This window comes from Lepeophtheirus salmonis, chromosome 8 (genome assembly GCF_016086655.4).
Source record: "Lepeophtheirus salmonis chromosome 8, UVic_Lsal_1.4, whole genome shotgun sequence".
Classification (NCBI taxonomy): Eukaryota; Metazoa; Arthropoda; class Copepoda; order Siphonostomatoida; family Caligidae; genus Lepeophtheirus; species Lepeophtheirus salmonis.
The window spans coordinates 33,426,276-33,452,951 of NC_052138.2; the positions used below are offsets into that span (position 1 = coordinate 33,426,276).

Consider the following 26,676-nt stretch of genomic DNA (forward strand, 5'->3'; position numbering starts at 1 on the left):
CCTTTAATGGATCAAAATATGAATTATTGAGCTGTACGTTTATATGATTTAAAAAAAAAGAATGTGTCATTTCTTGATTTTTTATTCTAGATTGTTTTTATTTTGATGCATCACGCATGAGCTGACTTATCATAACTTGAATTTTCCTCATTTTTATGTGTAATATTACAACCACAATACCTTAAAAGCATCTATGTGTACATACCTTGATGGTGCGACACTGCATGATTTGTTTGCAGGAATACATAGAACATAGGCACTTGCCTAATTGATTACCCCCCCCTCTTACTTTGATACATGCACGGATATATATATATATATATATATACCTACATTTCTTTTGTTCACTCTGTTCAAGTCAATCGACTTACTTTTGAAATGACGTATTGACGACGATTGCTGTTATTTATGTATAGAATTAGATAGTCTACATTTCATCAATGTTTATAGATATTATATTATATATACCTGAATGAACTTATTGAATATAAATTGTATACATATGTATATATGTCATATATTTTATCATGATGCGTTTTGTTTGAGACATGGCTTTACTTTCATACATTTTTATGGTAGTAACTTACATCTATATATTACTTAATTATTATATTATCTTTCTATTCTCTTCTAGGTAAGTTCACATCTCCTTTATACAAACACCACTACTATTCATTTAAGTATGTTATGTCACTAAGGTCAGTCCCCAATTTTCTTTCTTTCCTTCTATATACTCCAACAAAGTAATCCTTTGATGTGTTTTCCCATTTATAATTATGAATGTAGATTGTAGAACCATATTGTTTGGAATAGAGAGGCCTTTTCTTTTTCAGAGGGGATTATAATGACTTAAAAGGCCTTTTTTATGTAGGAATAAGTACTTATGCTAATGATGTTTTATTTTCGTTATGCGTGTTAATAATATGTACGAAGTTTCCTATAGAATGTAATCATCCGCTAATGAACGGATTCTGTCTAAAACTGGAGAAATTTTTGTTTAAGGCCCAAAATAAATACTCATGTAAGTAAGTTTGATTTGGACCGGCCACATAAGAAAATTAACTTATCTAATTATCTGTCGCACAAAAAAAAATGGTCTCATTTCAAATTCGGTTATAATGGATAAATTGTTCATGACGTCAGTTGTGCTTTCAAAGTGTGAACAGTAATACAGTGATGTCATATGAAGTTTTAAGTATACTATTTCATATGTGTACTTAATAGTGTCAATTAAGATTTTTTTTATTGGGAGTCTGATTTGAATGACTAAGGATGACTCACCATTAGTGTTGGTTCGGTCATAGGACTGATTCCCAAATCCGTCTTTTTTTTTCATTCTGATCTTTTTTTAACAGGCATACCGTCCTAGCGACCTTTGTATTTTCTTCACTCCCAGCTAGGATGAAAGAATAAATTAACTAAGAAAATAATAATGAATTATAGGTAGAACATTTAATTCTTGAGTATTATACGTTCTAGCCACACACCTCCTACTTCAAACTTCAGGTATATTGTCTCTTTGAAAGAGGTTATGGTTAATAGCTGAAAGGAAATAGTTAGTAACTACTGTATTTCAGCTGATGAAATTACCATAATAGACCGATAAGGACTGGTGCTAGGTTTAAGAATTTTTTAGGACCCTAGTCTTTTTAGCTTATATAGACTACTCCAACGCTACTCACTATTCATAAAGGCGATCAATACTGCTACTGAAAAAAATTAAGATACCTTTTGCTCCCCCAGTTTATGACAGCACTCCATACAACTCGTATAATTAAGTAGGGGAGAAAATTGGTGGATAAGTGAGACTGTGCAAAAATTGGTCCGCGGTTTGAAAATGATAAAAATTCCAATCCGCGGTCTCGACCGACATCATTGGTCCAAATCTGTCTTTAAAAAAATCACTTAAGACCCATCTAAAAACAAATCCTTCTCGAACCGAGTTTCAACACTAGTAATCATCTCTTGGAATTAAGTTTTCTATCTCTTTGAGAGAATGTCTTCAAAATCATGTATGATTACTACATGAAAGACAAATAATAAGTGTAATAAAGTCTATGTACCTATTCGGTAACTAATAATAAGTAATAACTAACATCTCTATAAGTTTTTGCAGTGTGTGTAAAGGGAAAAAGATGGTAATATCGCTTAAGGTTATATATTCAATCTTTTAAACAGATGTTGGATTTTTATTATTAAGTCAACAATTACATATTTGATGATGATGGTTCTTAGAGTTGAGTATTTTTCCTAGCATATTTTTATTCTTATCATACAAATGAGCTGAAATCCTATCTACCTACCTACCTGAAGGGGAGAAAGGAAAGATGAAGGATAGATAAGAAAATGTCATTCTACTGTTGGCACATATTACTGTTATTACTTATTAGTACTACTAGGTCTGTGAATCCACAAATTAGCTTGAACTCCGTGTCGATAAGTCTTCTTTTTCTTCATTTCTTTCCAGATGCGTTCAATGTATTATAGTATTACTATTGAGAGAGGTGAGAAGGATTTTTTACGTGGCACCTTGCCTTAGTTGGGCAGACAGAGATCCCAAAAAGTTATATGCAACTGTTGTATTTGGTGTAATTTTAGATAGATATGTTATAATCCGAATGGGAAAATCAAATTTGATTTGATTTAAATGAGCACATCTCTAAATATTCATCTTGATTTTATTTACAGGAATATCTATTCACCCTATTAGATTTATGGCTGTTTCGGCGTTGTTAATACAGTTCCATCTGGATGAAGGAAACTGCTATTTTTCAGTAAATATTTAAAAAACCCAACATTTTAGGATTCTTATGTAAATAAGTAATTATTGAAACTCCGTAATTCGAGGCAACCAATGTTTGATTAGATTCTGTTTTTGACAGATCATGAGGATGTTTAGTTTATGGTTCATCAAAAGTGCTTTTCGGGGTGAATCCGTATTGATTGAAAAGTAATGTGAAATAAATTTAAAAAGAAACATACCGAACTAAAATATTGACACCAGCATACGATTTGTACCTATATGAAAGTAAAATCATCATGATGGTTCTTCCATTCCCATGAATTCCTATATAGTTGATACCAAAAAAGCGAGCAAAAAGTTGACTATAAACGTATTTTTCTTATATCCGGATTTGACTGTATTTAAACAAATGATTGGCAGTATACAAAAGAAGGAAGATTCAAATTATTTACGACTGTGTATCTCATCGACCGGAGCGTCACCAGGTCGTGTAGCCCCTCTTGAATAAATTGTTTTAATGTTAACACAGTGTAAAAGTATTGCTTCTTATAAACAATTTTGAATGGGAAAAACCTCTGATTTTTTTTCAAGATATCTTTTTTAAAAGAAGTTGTTCAGCTTATTTCATTTTTTTTAAATCCTGGGGACGCCCCTGATAGAAAATGAGTTCTTTTCCAAATGCTGCAAGTCTATTTTAAAAAAACCACTTTTAAATCCCCGAGTTTGACTAAAATATCAAATATACATCTATATCCTACCAGTTGAAGGCAATTTTCAACTGTTTTGTCAGCTTTAATGTTGTGTCAGTCCTTATTTAGGACTGAAGACTGCCGTCCCGTTCAGTTCAGTCCTGCATTTTATTCCTAAAACTTATAAAATTAGGTTCATGATGACATCAATTTATATTATTATTGTCTTTTTTTTTTTCCAAATCAGTTCTAGTTCTGAAAGTCCGACGAAGGACTAATAGGGCTGGACTGATTTCATTTCTATGACTGGAACGTACCGAATAAATAAGGATCTACACAACACTTCTTGGAAGTTATTATATTATTAAGTTTTTTTATGAGATAAATTGTTTTGACTCACGAGCTCCATTTGAGAACGAATATAACTCGTATGTCAAGGTATTACAAATTATATTTTTGCTCATCTAAATGACTCATGAATTGCTCCTTCATTTATTGTTTGACTTGCATCTATTCGAGTAAGTTCTTCTTCTTTATTTTTTTGTTGTAGTATTTGTTGAAATCATTCAGCTTCTTATTATTTATTGATGAATATAAAACTTGTCTATCATTTAATTCCTCATTAATTAATAATTATTTATCCCTCCTTATTTTCTTTCCATCTTTCTCCCCTACTTGTACCTAGAGGTACATGTAATAATATCCATTTATTATTGATCACTTTGAAAAGAAATTTGAATGAAAATTCGCGACTTTTTCTTTTTCTTCTTCGCAGTTAACTTCTATTTATGAAGTTACTTTAAAAAAGGCCGCTCCTTAAAACACGCCCGGCACGGTTTTTTCACTGTATGTTTAAGGGGAAGGAAGAAAAAAAGATGATGAGAGGCCTGTTCCGCCAGTGTATTTATTATTATATTGTTGAAGTAATCGTAGTAGTAGTAGTTGTTGTTTTTGAACAGATACACAGATCCTTTTTTTTCTTTCATTTATTCACATTCTGTATTTAGTCTCACTCAAGGCATCATCCACGTCTTAAGGCGGTGGTGTTTAATTGTTTCCATATTCAATTGCATAGTTAATAATAATTTAATTGTGGTTGATTGAATGTATGTTCTTCTTGTGTATGTGCTTTCTTTCTTCACCTCAATCAGTGATTAATTATTTGATGGCTACAAGTGTGAATGAATGATCAGTAATAATGGAATCTCTTTTGATATACAGCAACTAACCATAGTTAGTTGTTCTTACCCTTTCATCACCCACCGGATTTGTGATATATCTTTAGCAAAACGTAATACTAGTAGTAGAGGTCAAGTATGGGAAAGCATCACTCAGAGGAAGGCGGAGGAAGTGCCGGGTTCCTCAAGTCCCCCTCATCCAACTCCTCCTCCACGAATAGCAGTGTCTCCTCCATCAAAAGTCATTTAGAGTATCATAATAAAATGTGTCAAGTCCTGGATACGGTGTGGAGTGAGCCCTCGAGTCCCCTTATTGACAATCGTAGTTTCTTTGACTCTCTGAATGATCCGGATCAGCTTTTTCTTCTTCCGGACAGTGTGCTCGCAATGGATAGCTTCACCTTTCGAGAGGATGTCAATTCTATTGCTCCCAATTTTTTAAGTAATAGTATTTCCTCAAATTCATCAACGAGCTCCAAACACTCTCCACATCATTCTTTAGATTCCTCCGAGACGAATCGCTCCCTTCGTCTCCTTGAAGATATTGAGGGCTTTCGGTTAGCTCGTGCCTCGGATGGCTGTCGTACTCTCTGGCTCTGTAAGACATTATTTCATATTTTTAGATTAATATTTAATGCATATATAGTTATATATGTTGTGTACAATTTTACTTGTATAAGCAACTGGTGTGTAATTTTTGGGCTATTTAACACAAATTACTAAAATATCAGTATTATGTAACAACACAATACGAAGTTCAAATACCCAGAGTTACATGGTTATTACTCATTAATACATAATGACCATTTAATTTTAATAGATCCTAATGAAATGTTTGTGTATAAATGTATAGTTGCTATTTAGAATGACCAATGTTGTTATTAAATAATTTTTAATTTTAAGACGAAGAAAATGTCACTTGTACAAGTTGCAACTTGTACACACCATGTATATGTATATATAAGGTATAAGAGATGTATGCTGCACAACAGGTATTTTCTACATTATAACGTATCTATGTGAATATCCTCACCATCTATCTAAGTGTCTGTGCTTGTGAGAGTTATCATAATATAAAGGACTGTGGGCCCATTTATAAGAGAGCATGACTAAACAAATCAGGTTATTTATTTCTAAAGCACATTTTCTCCTTCAAACCTAAAAACCAAATACATAAATATATTAATGTAGCTGTAATGGGAATTATATTTATTTTTCATAGTATTATTATTAATAATAATAATTGTTTTGTCCTTGTGTCGACGACCGTTCATTTTAGGAGTGTGTGTGAGTGAGTGTTTCTACTCGTAGGCCCCTACTGTTTTGAGAAAATGTTACTTTTTTTGCACGCAAGAACAAGGGTCTTGGTTACTGAGAATAAAAATAATTAACAAAGGTATTATATATTGTTGCTGCTTTTATTAATAACAGAAATCACAAAAAAATTTCCTCTTGAAGTGATGAAGGTGGGAAGAGAGACTACTATGAAAATGAAAAATAAGAGTAAGAGTAGGAGTAGGAGGTGAGGTGAAGTGTTCAGAGACAGACAATACCATCATCATATTAGGTTGTTTGTTTGTTTCCCTTAAATTAAAACATGCTCAATGTATTGATTAGGCTAATAAATACATTTGCTATTTATAGAAATGAATATATAACTACCTACATACATACATATGTTGAGGCTCGGTTCGTGATGAAATTTTAGTTTTCGGGGGGTCTTATCTGACTTTTTCCTAAACCGATCACGGCTCACTGCCACCTGACACCATTGGATTAGAAATCTAAATAGTAGAGTGAAATTACATTTTCTAAAAAAAAAGCCCCACCCATATTTGCATTTGTGTCTACCGATTTTTTTTTTTTTTTAATTTTCCAAAGCCGTTTTCATTTGTAATGAATATGGGGTGATTATTTTAGCTCTCCCGTTTTTATTTTTTTAAAGTTGGGGAACTAAAAAGTGTTTTTTGTCATTATGATGATTTTTGGGAAGTGAAATCCCTTTTTTTGCAATACCCAAGCTATAATTTATTTAATTCATAAAGAAATAACATCTAGGTATAAAGTAATAACTAGTAAGTGTGTATACTCATGAAAGAGTAAGGTTAACAATGAGGATTTGCTTTGGAGTTATAAGCAAAAGTCCTTTTTGGACTCGGAATTAGAATTGAGGATCGACATCACTTTAAGCCTATATTATTGTGGAGTGGGATTTGTGTTTATTTTCTTCTTCTCACGGCTGTTAGCAGTTAATCTAATATAACTTCTTGACAGCTAAACTGCTCTCCTCCCAAACATTCTTCAAATTGTGGGGATTACAGAGTTCATTTTCTTTTACTTTTAAATACCAACATGGCATATTTTATGGATAACTGACAATACATAGACATACATTCTTTGAGGGGTTGGTGATTGACTCTGTTTCTCACTCTCTTCGAAATATGCCATCCAGTAGCAGGATTACTGCTCCGAGAAGAGGAAGGAGCCATTTTATTATGACGAGGATGATAAGATCAGGGCTCTTATGATTCATGTTTGATCATCAATTCCCCAACTCTCTCTCTCCCTACTTTCTCCCTTTTATTAAATTGATACCATATATACATTACACAAATATGAATCCTGAGTTATCTACCTTTATATGTGTACAAACATCATTGTCTTTATTTTTTCAAATGATAAGTTATAATCATCTTCATAATTGGTTAAAAAGAAAGAAGGAACGAAACAACGAACGAAAAAAATGTGTATCTCATATTCTGAAACACTATTAATCATACTCTACGTATATGTAGTACATATTTTCTCTGCTCTGACCGACCTCTATAATATTTACTACTTGCTTACTATCATCGTCATCCAACCCACTATTACTAGTACTATCATCCTTCCTACCTGTTTTCCTGATAACATTTATTTTGTTTAAAAAAGAAATGTCAAAATACATACATATACGTGTATATTTGTACTTGCGTTTACTTTCGGTCTGGAAAATCCTGGATCCCTCTGAGGCTGTTTGTACTACTGAACTAAACCCTACTTTAAAATAGTTTCATTTGGATTTGTAACTTGGAAAATTCGGTTTTAGATCGGTTTCATTTAAAATTCGGTCTAGCCGATATTATTAGAACCAGGTTAGGCAACAAAAAAAATAATGGCAAAGACACAGCATATTTATTAATTCAGTCTCTCTTTAAAGCTCTTTGTAGTTACGTCATTGAACGCAATTTTTTTGGGTAAATGTAATACATAAAAAGTAAAAAAAAAAATGTCGTCATTTAAATTTGTTTTTTTCCATGGATTCCTTATTTATTAGGGGTTTCATTACTTTTCCATTGTTAAACGCCTGTATTTGGGATCCCAATGACGTCAGTCCTGTTTGGCTAGTAAATTTTCAGTGAGAACTGAAAATCGTTGCTGACTAACCTTGTTATAAAAGCATTGGTCATGCCTCGTTTTTTGAAATAAACAAGAGTATTTAGACAAACTACCATATGTATTTTCAAGTTTTTCCTGTTGACAGTCAAGGTTAGTGTGGATATAAAATATACAATTCGTACTAAAAGCCTGTTCAAGATGTTTTTGGGGTTAAGTATAAATTGATTTTTTCAGTCGGTCTGAAACCGTGGACCGGAGGGGAGGGGGTAATATGAAATTCCTTTTTTTTTAAAGTCATACAGAGTGATTAAAAAGGAAGTCATTTCAAGACAAATTATTTTGTGTAGACTTAATTTTACTACGAGACTGAACTTGGGTCGAATTAATTCGCTCTTACATAAACTATTAGCTGTTTCAGACCAAGCAATGATTTCCATGCCGAACCCCATCATTTGTTCCTAGTGAGTCAAATGAAGTTGAAAGTGTTTCATATATTGCATATATATCTAGGAAGGGAAGAAAATCTCACAACGATTTGAAAACTTTATTAAATTTCGTCGATGGCCTGATAACGCGATCTCCACCCTGCAATATCGTCTAAAAAATCACTTGAACGGATAAAAAAGCCTGTTTTGGAGAGAGTCTCAACACTAATACATATGTACCCACATTTTGAGTTACTGATATCAATATAATAAGTGTTCATCATTCATAGTGTAAGACGGTGTATTTCCAAACAGGAGCCCTTAAGCTTGATGATGCAGCGGCTTTGCTAGTGATCACATTAGTAATAAATGAGCATTCGTTTAAGCATATTTTATATACAAAAATACTTTAGGTATCCGTATTCATGAATAGGTGGGGAATCACTGGTCTGAGTACAGAGGTCTGAATTTTATCACTCAGCAAAAGTAGAAGTATTCAAAGACATTGCTTTTTTTAATTAAGATTGCTGAAGAAGTACAGTTTCTGCCTGAGTGGATGCATATATATACATATATATATATGTATCTATGTAAATATCCAAGTATGACTGAATTGCAATCCTATTATTTATTATTAAATATGTCTCCAATCAAAGAGAAAATGACAATAGGAATACATTTTCATTTTCTTTCTCACTGTGTGCCTCTTACACTGTTATAATATACGTATTATATCAATCAAATATATTATGTATATATGTATACTAATATTATATTACTTTTTTTAAATATTAAATATGTCTTGCTATTTAGCCTGGCATTCAAGTTAATAATGAATTTAACGTTATTTGAGGACAGACATTGCGGTAATGTCGTCATACCTACAGCACTCTTTCCCTTAATCGTTTGTTGTTAATATACCATTTGAATGACGCACCCTTTGGGAGGAGTATTTACGAGTAAGATCCATGATGATCGAATTATATACATACAATCATATGTATTTATGGTTGCTTCTACAATTCTTTGCGCCTCCATCTTTCCTGTCGTCATTTCTTTATAACCTTGGGGTTATGGATTATGATGATGAAGATCCTCTTTCTGTCATATATGTATATCCTAATACAGTCATAGCACATTTATGACACTTTTATACGTACGTAAAAAGATATATACCGAGTGGTCCATTAAAATATGAACACTTTGAACTTAAAACTTCAACAAGATATAATTGATTAATTAATAATAGAATTTCAACAAAATTAATGTCTGAGTTCTCTTAATCATTAATGTAGCCGCCCTTAGCGGCAATGATGGCTTCCAGGCAGAAGGCTTGGCACTAGCTGTGGATGTAGTCCTCTGCCATGGTCTTCCTATTACTGACTGATGGTGCCATTGAGGGCCTCGGTGATTGTATGAGTGACACTGCAGGCCTTCTCCTCCACATGTACCCAAAAAGCGTAGTCGAGACAGTTGGAATCAGGCTGTAGGGGGGCATAAGTGTAAAAAAAATGATTAAAAAGAACTCTTGCTGATGTCAAAAGTCGCCTCTCCACTTTCACAAGGCTCTTTCTACCCACTTTTTTGATAGTTCTCTGGACATTCATGTATGAAACGCAGAGATCTCTAGCATGGGGCCTCATGGACTTGAGGGGATTGACCAGGGCTGTTTTTTTTAACTCCTCTTGGTCCAGTTTGACCTTTTTTGACAGAGTCCTTCTTCCTATCCAACGTTTCGGACTTGCTGATGGCGTAGACTGTGGTCCTGGAGATGCCCAGTGCATGGAGTGCGATGATGGAAATTCATCGATCACATCCAAGCGTCATTTGATCGAATTGTAACTAAGTTAGAGAGCTCTGGTTTGTTTTGTAACTAATTTGTTTGCTTTAATGTATCCAAAATGAATTAATTTAAATTATTCAACCTTCATTAATTATTGAATTAATGAGATTTCAATGGACCACCCGGTATAAATATAAGTATATACAAAATGGTTTTGGAATTGATTTAGAGCTTGGTGTGTGTAGGATACCTACTAACAACATCCTGTATAATGTAGTGACTACTCTCTCTCTCTCTCCCCCTTCCCCCAAGTCTCTTTGGTGTTCTTCTGAATGAGGAGAGAAAAACGTGTTGACCTTTATTATTTAATTCTTTCTTCCTCTACTCTACTCTACCACCTTTACAACTTTTTTGCGAGTTTTATTATTTATAATAATAATAATAATACATTTCGGTTTGAAGGCAATGCAGTTTAATAAAAAGGAAAGAAGAAAGGCTTTAATACTACTACTACTGCTCCTGCTACAAGGTTGAAATCATAATACATATGATTATTATTATACTAATATGTACAATAAAATATGATGGAAAAAAAGTGAAGGGCCTTTGTAAGTAATATAATAATCGGGGGGAAGTAATCCACTTTTGTTATTTATACATATTGCGGGCTATTTGCTAGTGTTCTAAACATTAGTATTATGTTATTAGTTATACCTATAGTCAGAGACAAACTTTGTTTCTTTGTATGACTGATTGACTTGACTACAACATTCTACCATAAAAGAGTACTTGTTGTAATCAATGATCACAACAGTCCTATTAATGGTAAAGTGAGCGGATCTTATAAATAAAATATTCATATACACATAGTTAGGGACGTAAATCCTAAGCCTTTTTTTTTTTTGGTGTGTCCAAGCTGAACAATGTTTATCTCATATTTGAGAAGAGAACATCCAGATACAAAGTGTTCCCTCCTTAAGAATTAAATAGTAAAGATAGCAACTTTGAAAAATAAAAAGCTTGTTTAGATTGCCAACTAGGAAAAAAACCGCTCCCACTTTTTAAGGCCTATTTTATACACCTCTAATCATATTTAGAAATATATATATATATATATTTGCGGGTTTTGTGTATTAAAAAGACCCAAAAGATGCGTGTGCATTGGAGAGTATGTTTGTCGACCTTTATTGTATCATCAGTGTTATTGTCTGGTTATAGTATTAATAAGTAGACCATACTTTTTAGTGATTGTTATTTTCTGCAATATCCAACTTCCTTTGACTTAAAGTAAAGTAATAATAAACCAACAAGAACAACAACCTACATGCATGCATATACAATGCTAGGGCGAGTAGGAAGAGGGAATCAAAAATACAACTACTCACTACAGTATTCATATATTCTACCTACTTCCTTTTTCTTGACTTTATGCAAATTTTGTGGGTTCATTTACGTCAGCCTTATATTTGTCTGTATGTAGGTATAATTTTGCTTTAATTAAGCATGCAATGAATTGATTGTAGGGTTCCCACGATACCAATATCTTTGATCCGATTCCAATGATACCAAAGTTGTTAATGGTATTTGAACATTACTTTATAACTTTTTTTATGCTTAGCTTTATAAAGTACCATTTTCTTGCTTAATAATAGAGAGGGCGAAGTAGGGCTAGTTTTAGCATGAGTTGGGCCGTGACCCAAAATAAATAAAGCCTCTTATTCCCATTTAAAAATTTGATATAAAAAAATACATTCTATATTTAAATAAAAAATCATTTGGCATTTTTTATTGAAAATAAAATGCGGGTCCCTTTCTTTTTTTTCTTCAAAGAAAGAGCATAAGTGCATCCTTTTTTAATATAGCAAGAAATTAGTTTAGGCATTTTAATGAACTAGGGTTTTTCATTTATTGTTTAAAAATCATTTTATTGTTTGTATGTTATTTATCTGATTTATCAAAGATACTGTACTTTTGATACAAAGCTATTATTTGAGTGTCAGAATAAATACCTACTGGCTTTTCCACTTAAGAGTATTCAATCTGAACTAAAGAACTGACCTCACTTTTAAAACCTGATGTTTATATATACAGGGGTAGTCTGAAAAGTTTCCGACCTAACAGAGATACAGAACATTTTTTTGTGTTTAAAAAAATTTTTTTTTTTACATAGTCTCCTTGTAATTCTATACCCAGCGATGTTTCCATCTCTTTAACACATCCTAATAATACTTAGTGTTTTCTTCGCAAAATAATTGTACAGGAAAAACGTTTTGTTTTTGGCTCAGTCACTTAGAGTTAGATTGACTTGAACGTGTCAAATTATAGCACAACAATCCTATATATGTCTGCTATTTTTACGAATCTATTATAAGGTTACACTTTCAGAAACAAATATCTATTGATAGTTGGATGCTCGATTTTGTCCATATTCACAAAAAAACAAAACTGGTCGTTCCAAATGGCTGAAACATTGTTGAGTAACTGTCTACAGTTGCTGGATAGAGTTTACTAGCTTTTATCTACGTAAAGTTGTGCAATCTTTACGTTGGGATCAGAAACTTTTCAGACCACTCTCATATATATATATATAAGCCAACGAAACCTCTTAAATTTTTCTTTATATAACATTCCTAGACTTTAAAAACACCCGGTATTATCATAAGTTTACATATTATGTATACATATGTATGTAGATATGAATGAAACTCTGTTGTTCGTAGTGTGGTAGGAGTAGCTGCTGCTGTGGTGGTGGTGGTGGTGGTGATGGTATTGATTTGGAAAATATACATTTAATTGGAGGAAAATCACTTTCATTTTTGTTTTCTTTGACTTCTACACAATTTGTATAATATATCTATATATAATATATAGTAGTAGATCCACGCTTGGTTGATTTAAAATACAATTACAATCATATGACTAATAATCATTTAAGAGAGGGGGAGAGGAGGAGGAGGAAGAAGAAGAAGAAGAAGAAGAAGGAATTGAAGGAGGAAATTAAGTCACCGCAAGTTTCCATTTTTAAATCATTTAAAACATACACATTAATAATGAAATAAAATAAAAAGTCCAAGTCATGCATTAAAAGTCATCACTTGCTTATTTACTCCTCCTTCTCTTCTTCGTATGTACTATGTACCTAGATATAATGCGTCTTGTCTTACATATTATATACTTTTAATTGACTTTTTTAACACATACATACCTACCCTTCTACCACCTAATAGAATTTTTTTTCATTTCATCCATTTTTGTGTTGTAAAAGCCTTCTCCATTAAAAATAGATAGATTGTAGAGGTTACATTGTAGTATTGGGTTTCGATCTCTCAAAGTCTGAGACTCTTATAATTTTGATTAAAGGACTGGCCCCTACAATAAGTTTGGGCACAGAAAGATGCTGTCTTGATGGGTCTCATTTAAAATTCATTCGAAACCCATTTTATTGTGAAGATTGGCCTCATGAACATACATTTAAAAAAAAAAATCATGTACCCAACCTTGGAATTATGTATTATTTAACTAATGGTATGAGTTATTAAGCGTCGATGAAGAGACATCGTTTGTTTTAATAATATGGAAAATAACTCCCTATTAATTATTCCTATGTATTTTGAAAAATTACAAACGCATTAATAAGTAAGAACGACTAAAGTTTATATGATGATCTCCAGTGATGCCTAGAATATGTCCTGTCTATATGTAAAAGGAACAGAAAATGAACGTGTTTATCCTGAGCATTTGAAGAATGTTTGGGAGGAGAGAGCCATGAGGAACAAATCTCACTCCTCCTTCAATAGCAAGGATATATAGGCTACAGATACTCCGACGTTGACCCTCAATTTTACTCACGATCCAACAAGTACTTATAACTCCACAGGAGCAAACGGTCATTGTTACTCTCCGTCTTTCATGAGCAGACAGACTAGTTATTACTTTATACTTTGATGTTCCCTCCTTAAGAATTAAATAGTGATGATAACAGCTTTGAAAAATAAAAATAAAACCCTTTTCTAATTGCCAACTAGAAAAATCTGCTCCCGCTTTCTATGAAATATTTTATCATAGATGCAAACAATATTATAATAGAAGGCATTTTGTTGATGCTATAAATGTTTTGTGTGATTTTCTAAAATTGTTGTCATTATGCTTATATTCTTGAAGAGAGAACCTATAACTTATAAGTATAAATTATTCAATAGTGCGTGAAAAACCAAAAGTTGCAGAGTTATAATTGCAAGCCCTTGTTCCACTCGGATTTTATTAAGGATCGAGATGGCTGTAATTCCTGTCTATATCGTTGCTAGATACAGATTGGCGTTTGTGTTTATTTCCTTGATCTCATAGCTCCTAGCAGTTTTATTTAATGAAACCTCATGACAGCTAATCTGTGACCATGTTGTTTTCAGTTTCTTTTTTTAAGATGGCGGGGGGCAGATAATATTATTTTCATCTATGTATTTTATACACCTCTGATGAACTCTAGTCTGTCAAAGTAACCGACCCATGTTTTTTTATTTATTTACATCCAAGAGGATATTTACAATTTTCAAATCCTTATTTATGCATATTTCCAAATTATGAGCATCGGTAGAATGTGGCTATATAATGTTAAGTGTTTCCACATGTCTACAAGTGTAAAAGGAGAAAATTTGTTCAGACAAAAATATGTCTTGGACCGAGTCTCAACACTAGTACATACATGGTGGATGATAGGGATCATTCTGGAGTGTGTGCACTCATTCATACATCATATAAGGAGATAATAACATGACTGATTTAAGATGTACATATATTTTGATGTGTCTTGTAAACATAATTTAATTTAATATGACTTATGTACACTTCAAAAAATAAGAGGCATGGAATTGTTGCTTTATTGCAACTACGCAATGCCTAAAAGGAAGGAGATATTATGAGACGCAAATATCCTCATTCTACAAATACCGCCTTACATATGTACATTATTTATTTGACTAATAGGAAGAAAAGAGGGATAAATATACATACTTACATATTATATCCTTAATTACCCCTCAAAATGAATGCATATCTGGTAGTATGTATGTATATAGGTTCATCATCAAATAAGGCATCAGTCATTTAACCACAAAATGTGATTCTCCCTCTCTTTTTTCCCACTGAACAAGGTCATTTGACAGGAAATTAACTTTATTTATACCATTATTTTGTATAAGTATGTAGTAAGTAGTATCTGGAAGAATATCTACCTACATACGTACATAAAAATATAATTAAATGTGTGTGTTGTGTACTGCTTAATGTTTTTTTGAATGCATTAATATTAGTTCTGTTTGGGAATGGATTCTCTCTCACTTTGTCATATTTCCCTTATGGTTAGAATTTCAAGTAATGTAACATGAAAAACATAAATGAACTTGATCACCCTAACAATTTGAAAAATATTTGGATGGAGAACAGCTTAGCTGTCATTAGATCAGCTGGTAGCAAATATGAGATGATAGAAATAAATATAAATCCTACCCCATATCTGGCTAGAACATGAGCAGGAATTACTAGTCTTGTGTCAGTTCTTATTTGGGACAGTGGATTGGCGTCTCTATCCGGTACAGTCATTCATATTAATCCTAAAACTTATAAAAGTTCGCTACTTGATGAAATCACTCTACTTAATTAATTTTCTTTTTTTAATCAGTTCAAGTACAGACGGTCCGAAAGACCGGTCCCAAGACTGGACTGAACCGAATACAGAAGAACTGATATAACACTAGGACTTACTATATGCATAGTTGAAAATGTCTAAAAATCTTTTTTTGTTACAATTTTAAATTTGTAATAATATTGATTGTTTTCAATTTTTAAATGGGTATTTTCTAAATAAATATATTTTTTATAACATTCCGTCAAGTTTTCAATCCTACGACAAAAACCAACATTCCCCCCTCAAGTTAAACCTGGTCTAATGGTAACCTGTTTTTACATACGCTCACTATTTCAGTTCATGGAATTTGACTGTATTTGTATTTATAGTTACCTTACCAATAAAGTTAAACGGAGGTCCTTTATTTTTTTGCCTATGTTTGTTTGTTTGTTAGTCACCAGAATTACGGCAAAAGTTACAGATATATTTTGATCCAACTTGGTACGAAGAGTAAAATATGGTCACAGTAAGATGTCATTAAATTGTGAAAGGTCAAGGTAACATAAAACGTAAAAAAATGCTTAATCGACCATAACTGGAACAAATTGAGATACATTACTTAATTTGATTTAGGGGGAGGATTTGCGCTCTACCGAGTGCCCATTGCAGTTGCTATCGTGTTTATTAATTATTAATAGGACATGAGCAAACTAACAAAAATACATCAATATCCGCAAATTGGCGCAGATGTACTAAGCTGTCGTATAAATATAGAAACTACTAAGAAAGAATAATACACTCATCGTGGCGCCACTGTCCTTTTGTAAATAAACAAACTATTAATAAGTAAACAACTAATCATGAGTCCCAAGAAAGTGAAGTACAGTTGGTAGTATCTTTGTAACGTAATTAATAACAAGCAAAAAAACAACAACATTAGTCTTAAGTTTAGCTAAGTTAATCTTAAAGCTGGAACGAATAATGGTATTTATTATTTTTATTTATTTCTTATGGGAAAAATAAATAACGAAGAACAAATTAAACTCTTATTTCAAGGTATTTCTGTATTATACATATATGATTCATTAGTCCAAGTAGATACATACATTTGTTTAATTTCCTTTTGTTCATCTCGTTTTTTTCCCCATTCACATAGATACCTTTAATTTATTGCGCCCTTGCTCCCTGTTCAAAGTTAAAATATTAGGGGTAGTTTAAAAGTAATTGACTCATGATGTCCAACTGAGAAAAGTTAGGATTCAACAGGTTAATGATAACAATAATCATAATTTATGGATGGAATATAATGCTGCTACTACTACTAAGGGTATCTTTCTGTGAGGAAAATCATAACATAGCTAACATGTACAATGTACATATATACCTGCATCATGCTACATATTATGTAGATTGTAATGCTTTCAAGCTAATACGACTTACTTTGTGGCTTTAAATACAGATACAAATTTTAATATGCTTATTTTTTTCAAGTTCATTAGTTTAATTAACACAAAAAGGTTAGTTATTAGACTTTGTTCCATTTATTTATATAACAAAAGATGTACTGTAAGAATTATTTCATATTTAAAATTGAAGTAGCTTGTCTACAGGGAGTACTCACAAATGAGGGAGGGGGTTTGTCAAAAATGCAATGCTTTAAGTGAGAATGGAAGGGGAAAACGTCAATAATGCTTCGGGAAAATGATTATCGATGTTCTCAATCACATCTATCCAAGTGCAGACTGCTACAATCTTACGTTCCTTAGAATTACATGGAAGATTATGCTTATTTTCTATAACATGCCTAAAATGGCAGTATCTTAATATACAGTTAGTGTGCAATATAGAAAAAGTTACATGGAAATTATACGGATAAGATCTTTTTTTTTACTTCATAAATGATTGCATTTACAATAAAAGTCCTTTGAATAAGAACAATTTTTCATTTACCCCATATCATGAATTCCAAAAATATCAACTTGCAAAATCACAAATATCCCTGTCATAATTAATGTTCATGTAGTAATTCCATGAATACCATAATTTGACTGTACAGGGTGCGGTTTTAACATTTTTACTCCTGTAAAAATAATGGTAGACACTTGGAATTTTCTGAGGGTTTATATTAATATGTACTGTTTATATTTAATGAATAATATAGCCGCCACGTTCTCCTCGAGGGGACCAGGCACGGGCACAGACGTTCACAACGTCCTACCTCAGGATATTTGTGAACACACCTATGATTGGGACGATGAGAGGCTCCTTGCTATGAGGAAACCTTAGTAATGTCCCTCTCAGCCACGCCCATAAAAAATGTCAAGGGTTTAACATTGGGCGGGCTGGGGGACAGACATCCTTGTCCCAGTAGTAGGCAAAGTTCTCGAAGAGATATTGCGGGTTCTTTTTAGAGGTGTGGGCCTTGCTACAGTCTTACTGGGAGATGTATGGATCTGCCTCCGCTACCTGATCAATCCAGGGCTTCATGACGTCGATGTAGATATTTGTGTTCACACTTTGGCTGGACATGAACGCCTGGGGAGATGACGTCTCCCCTATTCCTCACAAACCTCCAGTACGATCACAGTGGCAGGGAACTTGGTTGACAATATATTAGTAACCTTGATGTTTCTGTTATGTAATTTAGAGTTTTAAAAAGTTCTATTTCAAATCTATTCGACTTACTGTACTTACATGATTTGAGTTCAGATCGACGCAAGTCAGATTGGTTTCTAACTCGAGAACTAAATTTAGTTATTAGAACGTAAGTCAATCACAATTAGAACCTCTCAAAGGTCCGAGCAGAGTCACCGATTGTTCATCTTTTGGCCTGGTGAGAAGTTCTTACCGTCCGAGTAAAAGATGAGAAGATTTGGTTAGGAAGGACTCTTGAACTTGTTGAGAAGCATCTTCGATTGATTTATCTTTTGAAATTAATTAATTTTTAGAAGAAGGATTCTTCTGGGTTTTTTTTTACTAAGATATTTTGTACCATGAATTTTGGATTTTTATCTTTCTTTAATTTAAATTTTATTTTCTATTCAAGTCGATTCGCTAAATGTCATAAATAAAAACGTGCATTTCATGAATTCATAAGAGTCCCAGGCCAGGATGTACAGAGGACAATGAATGTATATAGTAATATATATGTAAACGGTAGGTATCTATACTTTGCCTCCCAATAATAGTATTAAATATGTTGCCTATTACCTACAACCAATCATAACTAACTAATGAATGAGTCATCAGAGAAACTTATATTTTATCGGAGTGGTTTATATAACAAATCCTCAGATGTTGAGAATGATGATTGATAGGTTCAGTGTTATTAATATCATGATTTGATTCAAACATGACGTATTTATAAATTTGCCGTTTCCAGTGTCTTTATCATCTAAATAAACGGAATACGTCAACATTTCATTTTCCCCCATAAGTAAAACAACGTATGCAGTGGCCATTCATAATCATGCTTATTGGGAAAGATTATTGTGTTGTTGTAATGATTACAACACCTTGTTTCATTTTTAGTTTTTTTTTAAACCCACACATAATGCCTCAAATCTCTTAAAAAGGGGCAAAAAGGCTAGAATTTCATCTTTTTTTTTTGTATAGTTTGCATTTTATCAAACTTAAATGAGTAAAAATATTTTTTTGGAGTAATGAGACAGGATGATATTCATATATATCCAAATATATTTTTTTGAGAATTTTCTGACACTTTTTACGTCTAGTAAATTGGGTCTTTAATGGTCATTAGGAGATAAAAACTTAAAAGAAATAACAAGTCACTATTTGTATAATTTAAGTTGAAGGTCTTACAGCGGTGGGTTTCAATCTGTGTTATGCGTACTACTTCCTCTAGTGGTAAATAGGCTAAGCCACCGCTGTTGAATGTATATTTAATTTGCTCAGAAATATGATACTTGGAGATTTTGATATTTTCTCAAGTAAAATGTTTGAAAGTCATTGTCTTACAGAATATCGCTCTGCTACACGCGTCATTTAAATTGTCATGACAATTTGACTGCCAAAAAAGCCCGTTCTTGGCTATTTTTGAGATATCATTTAAAAAAAAGAGGCTTTTAAACAATACTTCCTTATGTCATATATTTTCAGAATCATTTGTTGGCAAATATGGCTGGTATAAGATCCATTTACAATATGTTTGAGCATGTCAGGCAGGTTGCTTCTCAGATAGAGCTGCGCTATTAGGCTCTATACTAAAGATGTACAAATGATTTTTTTAATGTAAAAAAATTATGAACGCTAGACTCTATCTCATATATTAAGTAATCTTATTAATTTAAATTAACGTTAATTAAACCATCTCTTAATTCAAACTGATTTTGCCATCTCAAGCATTAATTTCAAAAGTATACATAACAACATGAATTGTAAACTCATTCCAGAAGTTGTAAAACATGACAGTCTATTTTATTTGATTTATTCATTAAATATTATCAATATATTATACATTTGATTTCGCTGTATTATAATATGAGAGATGAGTAATTCAATTATGAAACAAAATGATAATATGATAATTTAAAAAATTTATAGCATATAGTATCTTATATGTTTTCCCAATAAAGTGGACACTAAGCTACTGGCAGGCTTACAAGAGTGGCCCAATGATTTTTTTTAAATTTCAAAAATAAATAGCTTGTTCCTAAAACCAAGCACTAGACATACAGACTCCGTCTAAAATCCAATACTTTTTGAAAAGCACTAAAATTGTTAAATTTCAAAAAATATCATGAAAGTTGGAAAATTTAATTCATACAGTCAAAGGACATCATCAATCAATATAGCCGCCTTAATGACCTGTTCCATCCTGTACCAGAACTTTGCACAACAATTCTTTACAAAGCTCTGCTCGAGGTTGGCTCAAACAGTGATGTAGGCGGCCTTCAGTTGGTCCTTTGTTATGTATTTGATTCACAAAAACTTCCCCTTGAGGTACCCAAAAATACCAAAGTGCTGGGGGGGAGGGCATCTGAGCTGTGGCGAGGCCAAGAGTATTTTTCTTCACCTTGTTGAGGAGTATTTTGCACCCGGCACACTCTTTTCTAGATCCAAAGGCTTCAAATCCTGATGAGGAGCTCTCTTGTATGTATTAAGGTCTAAGTCATGCTTCACCAAGCGGGGCATAGGGGTTTGGTTACTGTCAAATTCACAAGCAAGTTCATTGACAGTCACCTTGCCTCTTCTACCTTTAATAGTGCATTTATCTACCTCAACCAATTTTTGCCTCATTCGCATTGATTTAGACCTTGTGGAAGCTTTCGATGTCTGTCTCGCGGTCAATTGTAGTTCTGTGTTGCTCCATGTTTTTGGTTATGATGATCTTATTTCTCGGTTGACTTAGCTTATTTTTTGTTTACAGTTTCTATGGACAATTATTTGCAATAATTTATTTAGGTTAAACATTCAAATATAACAAATAGGACAAAGGCGCGTCATTTAAAAAATTGTTGCATATTAGAGGATTATTACATGTAAAAAAATAATCCAAGTTGACCCAAATATGCCTGACCACTACTTTTCCGGTCAAAGTGGTCAAAAATAACTAAATACAACTAAAAGGAATTATTTGACCCTCGATAACACCTTGTTTGAAATACTGTAATTTTGGGCGTTTTTCGTTTTACAAATCCTTTTGAGGCATTGTGGCACATTTGAATGTTACAATTGGTTAAAAATGATTATTTAACTTGTGTTGATATTAATTTTAATAGTTTGGAGTTAGCAACTAGAGAGATGAAGGGATTAACATAATATTATTCAATGTTATATCTACTAATGAATGGTGTGAGAGGCTTTGTGAATTGTATAACCAAAAGTTATTTTTGCCTCCTCACTTTTAAATGAAAATAAAGGAGAAAAACCGTGATGATGTCATTGGGTCTATCATTATGAATAATAAATACTTTATTATTACTCACATGTGTGCGTCGCTCCTTCAAATTAAAATAATTTCCATGGGCCAAAATTATGTCTGTTGATTTCATTATTTTTTCGTATATATGTAAATTATTTTTAAAATAATGACTCAATTTATGATGGGGTAATAACACCTTTATTTTTTTATTACTGATTTTGTAAATATGCGATTATTCAATCATTACATAACATTTCTAAATATTGTGGAAATATTTATGTATATATATAGTCCAATGTCATGTGTGTGAGTGTATGACCATCAACGCATATATGTACAGTGTACACACATACAGGGTTGTTAGAAATCACTGTCTCATCAAAATTGGCACTAGTTTAAAAATTACAAAAAGGTCTATGAATTCCTATAGAAGTGGTTCTCAAATGGGGGTACAAATACCCCTTGGGGAACTTGGAGGCACTCCTGGTGGTGCTTCAGAAGTAATATTTTACAAGTGGTACATAACTCAGGGACGTCCACAGGAGATGAGCTGGAGGGGCTGAAGACCTCCCAAATTAAGGTATTTTTACAAGGAAATTTAATATTTAAATTTTTTTAAATAAGAATTTAATATATTAAATTTAATTTAATTTTCTGTGAATAGCTATGGACTTTTAAAAGTTTTTTAATTCAGGTCTAAGATATGCCTCGCTCTCACCTTCTCCTAGCTCTCTTTTCACATTACAATCTAGTCAACTTTAATTATTACTAACTTTGATGAAGAAATAAATTTTATAACCTCGTTTCTCCAACTTTTTTTAGTCAGGGCACCTTTCAAAAATGCATAAACTCTCAATGGACCCCCGTGTAAAATATGATTAAAAATTACACTGGATAGTCTAAACGTAAATATTCTGTTTGCCTAGATGAGGCAATAATGAACAGAGCATAGTACGAACTGTAAATAATAATAGCTTAAACATTTTAAACACAGGCTTACAAACTTGCTTGATTGCCCAAGCGATGCGGCAACACAAAAACTCAAAAATGAGACCAATTTCAATGTCAATCATGTCCAGTTCTAGCAGGTTTTTTTAAAAAAGAAAATGATCCATGGTGCTGTTGCTTTTCCTTGCTCTTTGTGAAATCAAATGTATTTTCGAGATTAAATGATAAAACAATATAATCTCCATTGCCATCACGTTGACAAAATGAAAGTTTTTTTCTGATTTTTTTAATCGGATGTCAAAATAAATATTTTTTCGCGGCACAACTGACTCGAGTAAGGGCATCCCAGTGTACTGCAGCATCCAATTAGAGAAACTATCTTTTAAATGAACCCTAAAAAATGAATAGGAATGGATAAAAAATGTCGAAAAATTGATGGGACGATAATTTATAACGACCCTGTACATATTTTCAATTTGATGCTCAACTTCAACTCTATTATGGGTACTCTATTGCTTTCAAAGCTTCTTTTTCTTCTCTTTGGCATGTGTAATCATGTAAATTCCATTTTAGTGGGTACATTATGTGATAGAATGTCTCGATTCAAAATATCATACCTACAATATTCATATCATAATTATAATTTACATAAAATATGTATGTATACAAGATTACGATATCCTCAGTCGTTTGCGAGACTGACTCCCTTCAGAGGAGGATAAAACAATTTTTTGAGAGACAAAATTACGTTAGGGCGATTGCTTGCTTCTTACTCAAGGTTTTGTCCTAATATAAGGATGATAATTATCATTATATGTTGATTTATGTAATGTATTATTCATGGTCCATGGAAGGTCTCCTCTTCTTTCTATGCCCCTTTATCATTGGATATTACCACTAATTTCTTATTACAGAGGGAGGCTTTTCATTGAAATGATATACATTTTTAATGTTGAGGTGAAAGGGGGGAGGGGAGCACCAGGTTATTTTTATATCTGAAATACTAATGGTGTTTTTGAGGTTTCTATAATTAAAATTATAATCAATTCTATTAATATTTAATTCGATTATTAACCATTGAATTTTGGAAGTGCAATGATGATTCATACTATTCCTCGAAATACACAACACATAATATTGTTCATATTTCATCGATCCTTTAATGACTTAATCCATTCTATTTGACCTTTGAGTATATTTTAAATTTAAGAAATGAAGAAAATAAGCTTGAAGCACTTGAATATGTAGGAAGAAGTAGAAGGTTATTATGCACATGTGCTTTGAATACATTCATGTCATGTTTCCTTACTTAGAAAAAAAAAGTATACGAAGAACATTTATTTATTACATAAAAGATTATTATCAGGTCTTTTTGTCTTTTTATATAAACATTGTCTTTCACATTTATAAATGTAGATTTGATGACCAATCAGGATTTATAATGCATTCTATTTTATTTTTTCATTCAAGGTGATGCAACCTCGGATGGCTCGAATGTGACTCCACTTCCGCCTCAAGTAGAATCATCATTACCATCCCCTGCTCACCCTAAATCATCTTCTGGTACTCCTCCACATCCATCGCTGTCATCCTCTACTCTAGACAAAGCCGACCAAATGCTAAAATCCACAGAGTCTCTTTCCTCTAAAAAAGGGGTTTCACTGAGAAGTAAGGACTATAGAATAATTATCACTTGTTTCCCACGTACATTGTATTGTTGTAACAACTTGATATAAATGTTTGAGGCATTTAAAATCAGGGAATTTTGTGAGAGGGAAATCAAATATTAAAACAGTGTATCCCAGCCCTATAGCATTTTTAAATATATTGCAGTTTATAAAATAGGCTCCACCAAATGTTTTATTGCATACTTAAAATCTTTTGGAGAGCACAAGGGATCCTAACTAGTAGCCCTGGTTTGGAACCACTTTTTTAAGATACAGAGTACAACAACGAAATCCGGGGCTTCATTTCTCATACTGTATGATGACGAAATTGCTTTTTTGTGGTAAAGTATGCATATAAGCAAAACATCGCCATGTAGTCGACAACACAAGACTTCAAGCCTATTACATTTCCAGAAGCTGAACGCTAGTGGCCTGTTGATATGATTTTGATGAACGACGATCTGGATGTTAGCAATACTGAGCCCTGAAAGATGACTATGATAATTGTCCTCCTAGCTCCCCAAGCTGAATACGAGGGACCATTTTATGTGGAACTACTTGAGTCAAAGATCAACTGAGGTCCTCACACAACTAAGAAGTCCCTGATCGACTCCATCGTCCTGGAATGCAACAATTGAAATCTGTCTTTAGTTTCCAGGGTTCAGGACTCGAATCGAGTACATTGGAGGATACATTGAGTGAGATATACTCTCAATGATTGTATCTGCTACTCATTTTTTGTTTTTGGAATCACTATTAAAAAATGATCATTCTATGTTAATTTGAATAGATTGATCAAAACCTCCGGATTTTGTTGTTATACCCTGTATGTTTTTCAATTAAAAAAATACCGTAAATTGAGGGCAAGGGATTATACATATTTAAACACTAATTTGGAAAGACTGTGTCGTCACCCTTCTAAATCATGTTCAAAATTTCTACATCATATTTATAATAATATGTAATTTTTCATTGAACTGTACACTTCTCACAGAGCTAAAAAGTCGCTCATTTGTGTCCTTATTATGTATGTAATTGATGATTGGTTTAAAGAAGAAAAAGAAGGTGGCGTGGCCCTACCTTTTATCCACCACTGCTTCTCATTATTATTAATCAGTAGCTAAAATCTAATTTACATACATACATTTGTATTTTGCTTATTAATAAATATAATCACTGCATATTTAATAGCGAATAAGAAAAAAAAACAACCACAGATTATCATCACCATAAGTATTATCAATTATCATCAACCTCCTACGAACGAATTCTACTTATTTAACAAACAATAATGGTCTATTTACATACTATGAATGTCTGTTTCTTAAACATATTATAAAACAAATTGCATTATTTTTTTATAGACCAAACATCTGAGGCTTGGTTTTTATTTGATGACGAAGACTCTGAAGGTAAAATTCTCTAATTTAATAACAGGCTTTGATCACATCCATCTTCTAACTACTCTCCCCATTCCCTTTGTGTTACATATCACTTCAGAGTTGACATTTTTGTAAGAAAAAAATATAAGTTTAGAAATTAGAAAAGGAAAGACGGTTGGCGCGTGTGCTCTTTCTTCTTTTTTGTACATTATTTAATAGGTCGTTCTGGTGTTAACTTATTCTTCTAAATGAAGCAGTGGTACCGAATTGTATTTGTAATTTTTGTTTTGATAAAGGAAAAATGGTTGTTTTGTAATTAAGTTTTTTAATGGGAAAATTCATTTAATCAAATTCAGTGCGATGACAAATTTTTAATTTTATATTTTAAAAAGAAAAGAAAAAAAGACAAATGGACGCCTCTGAATGGTGACTTCATGAGGAGCGCCTGCAAGATTTGGGGAGGGGTGGGCAAAGCCGTGACTAAAAATTTTTATGGGGGCCCATAAGTATTTCCTTTTTTAAAATGACAAATTTCTTTTTATTTTAGAAGAGACAAAATACTTTTTAGAACATTTTTAGAGTTAAATTTTTTCGCAACACTATATTTAAAGTAAAATCTTATTTTTTTACGAACACCTATTGAGTAAAATCCTTTTTTTTTTCGTTGACCAACCGATTATTTCATATTACGAGAACTACATTTTTTTTAAGTGGGAGTTATTCCCACCTATGGTTTCGGTAACACTGATCTGAAGTAAGCATTCTCTCTTATTTTCGGTAAAAAATGTTTTCAAATAAATATATATATGAATTTAAATATAATTATAGTATCTTCCCTGCGTTAATGCTATTTTCAATGGAGAAGGTTCTCCTCTTTATAGCTGTAATTCACCCCTCCCCCTCCCAATCATATAACAGGCATTTGATATTACCAAGAATTTCAATTAAGTTGTACAATATGTTTCGCTGCTGCCTTCTC

The 26,676-nt window shown here is 32.5% G+C and overlaps 1 protein-coding gene across 50 annotated transcripts in view; it reads left to right on the forward strand.

Moving 5' to 3' along the window:
• The window catches only part of LOC121123620 (uncharacterized), a 62,213-nt gene that overhangs the window by 25,314 nt on the left and 10,223 nt on the right, over nt 1-26,676 (forward strand). For 14 of the 50 annotated variants that reach the window (XM_040718739.2, XM_040718742.2, XM_071890767.1 and 11 more), the window contains exons 1-3: nt 2,948-5,208; nt 24,119-24,316; nt 25,680-25,727. In XM_040718739.2, coding sequence (XP_040574673.1) covers nt 4,749-5,208; nt 24,119-24,316; nt 25,680-25,727 — 706 coding nt within the window. In that variant the 5' untranslated portion in view covers nt 2,948-4,748. Of the gene's footprint in view, nt 1-2,947; nt 5,209-24,118; nt 24,317-25,679; nt 25,728-26,676 lie in introns of those variants that run through there. The other 36 variants (XM_071890765.1, XM_071890771.1, XM_071890786.1 and 33 more) reach the window with 5 other exon arrangements.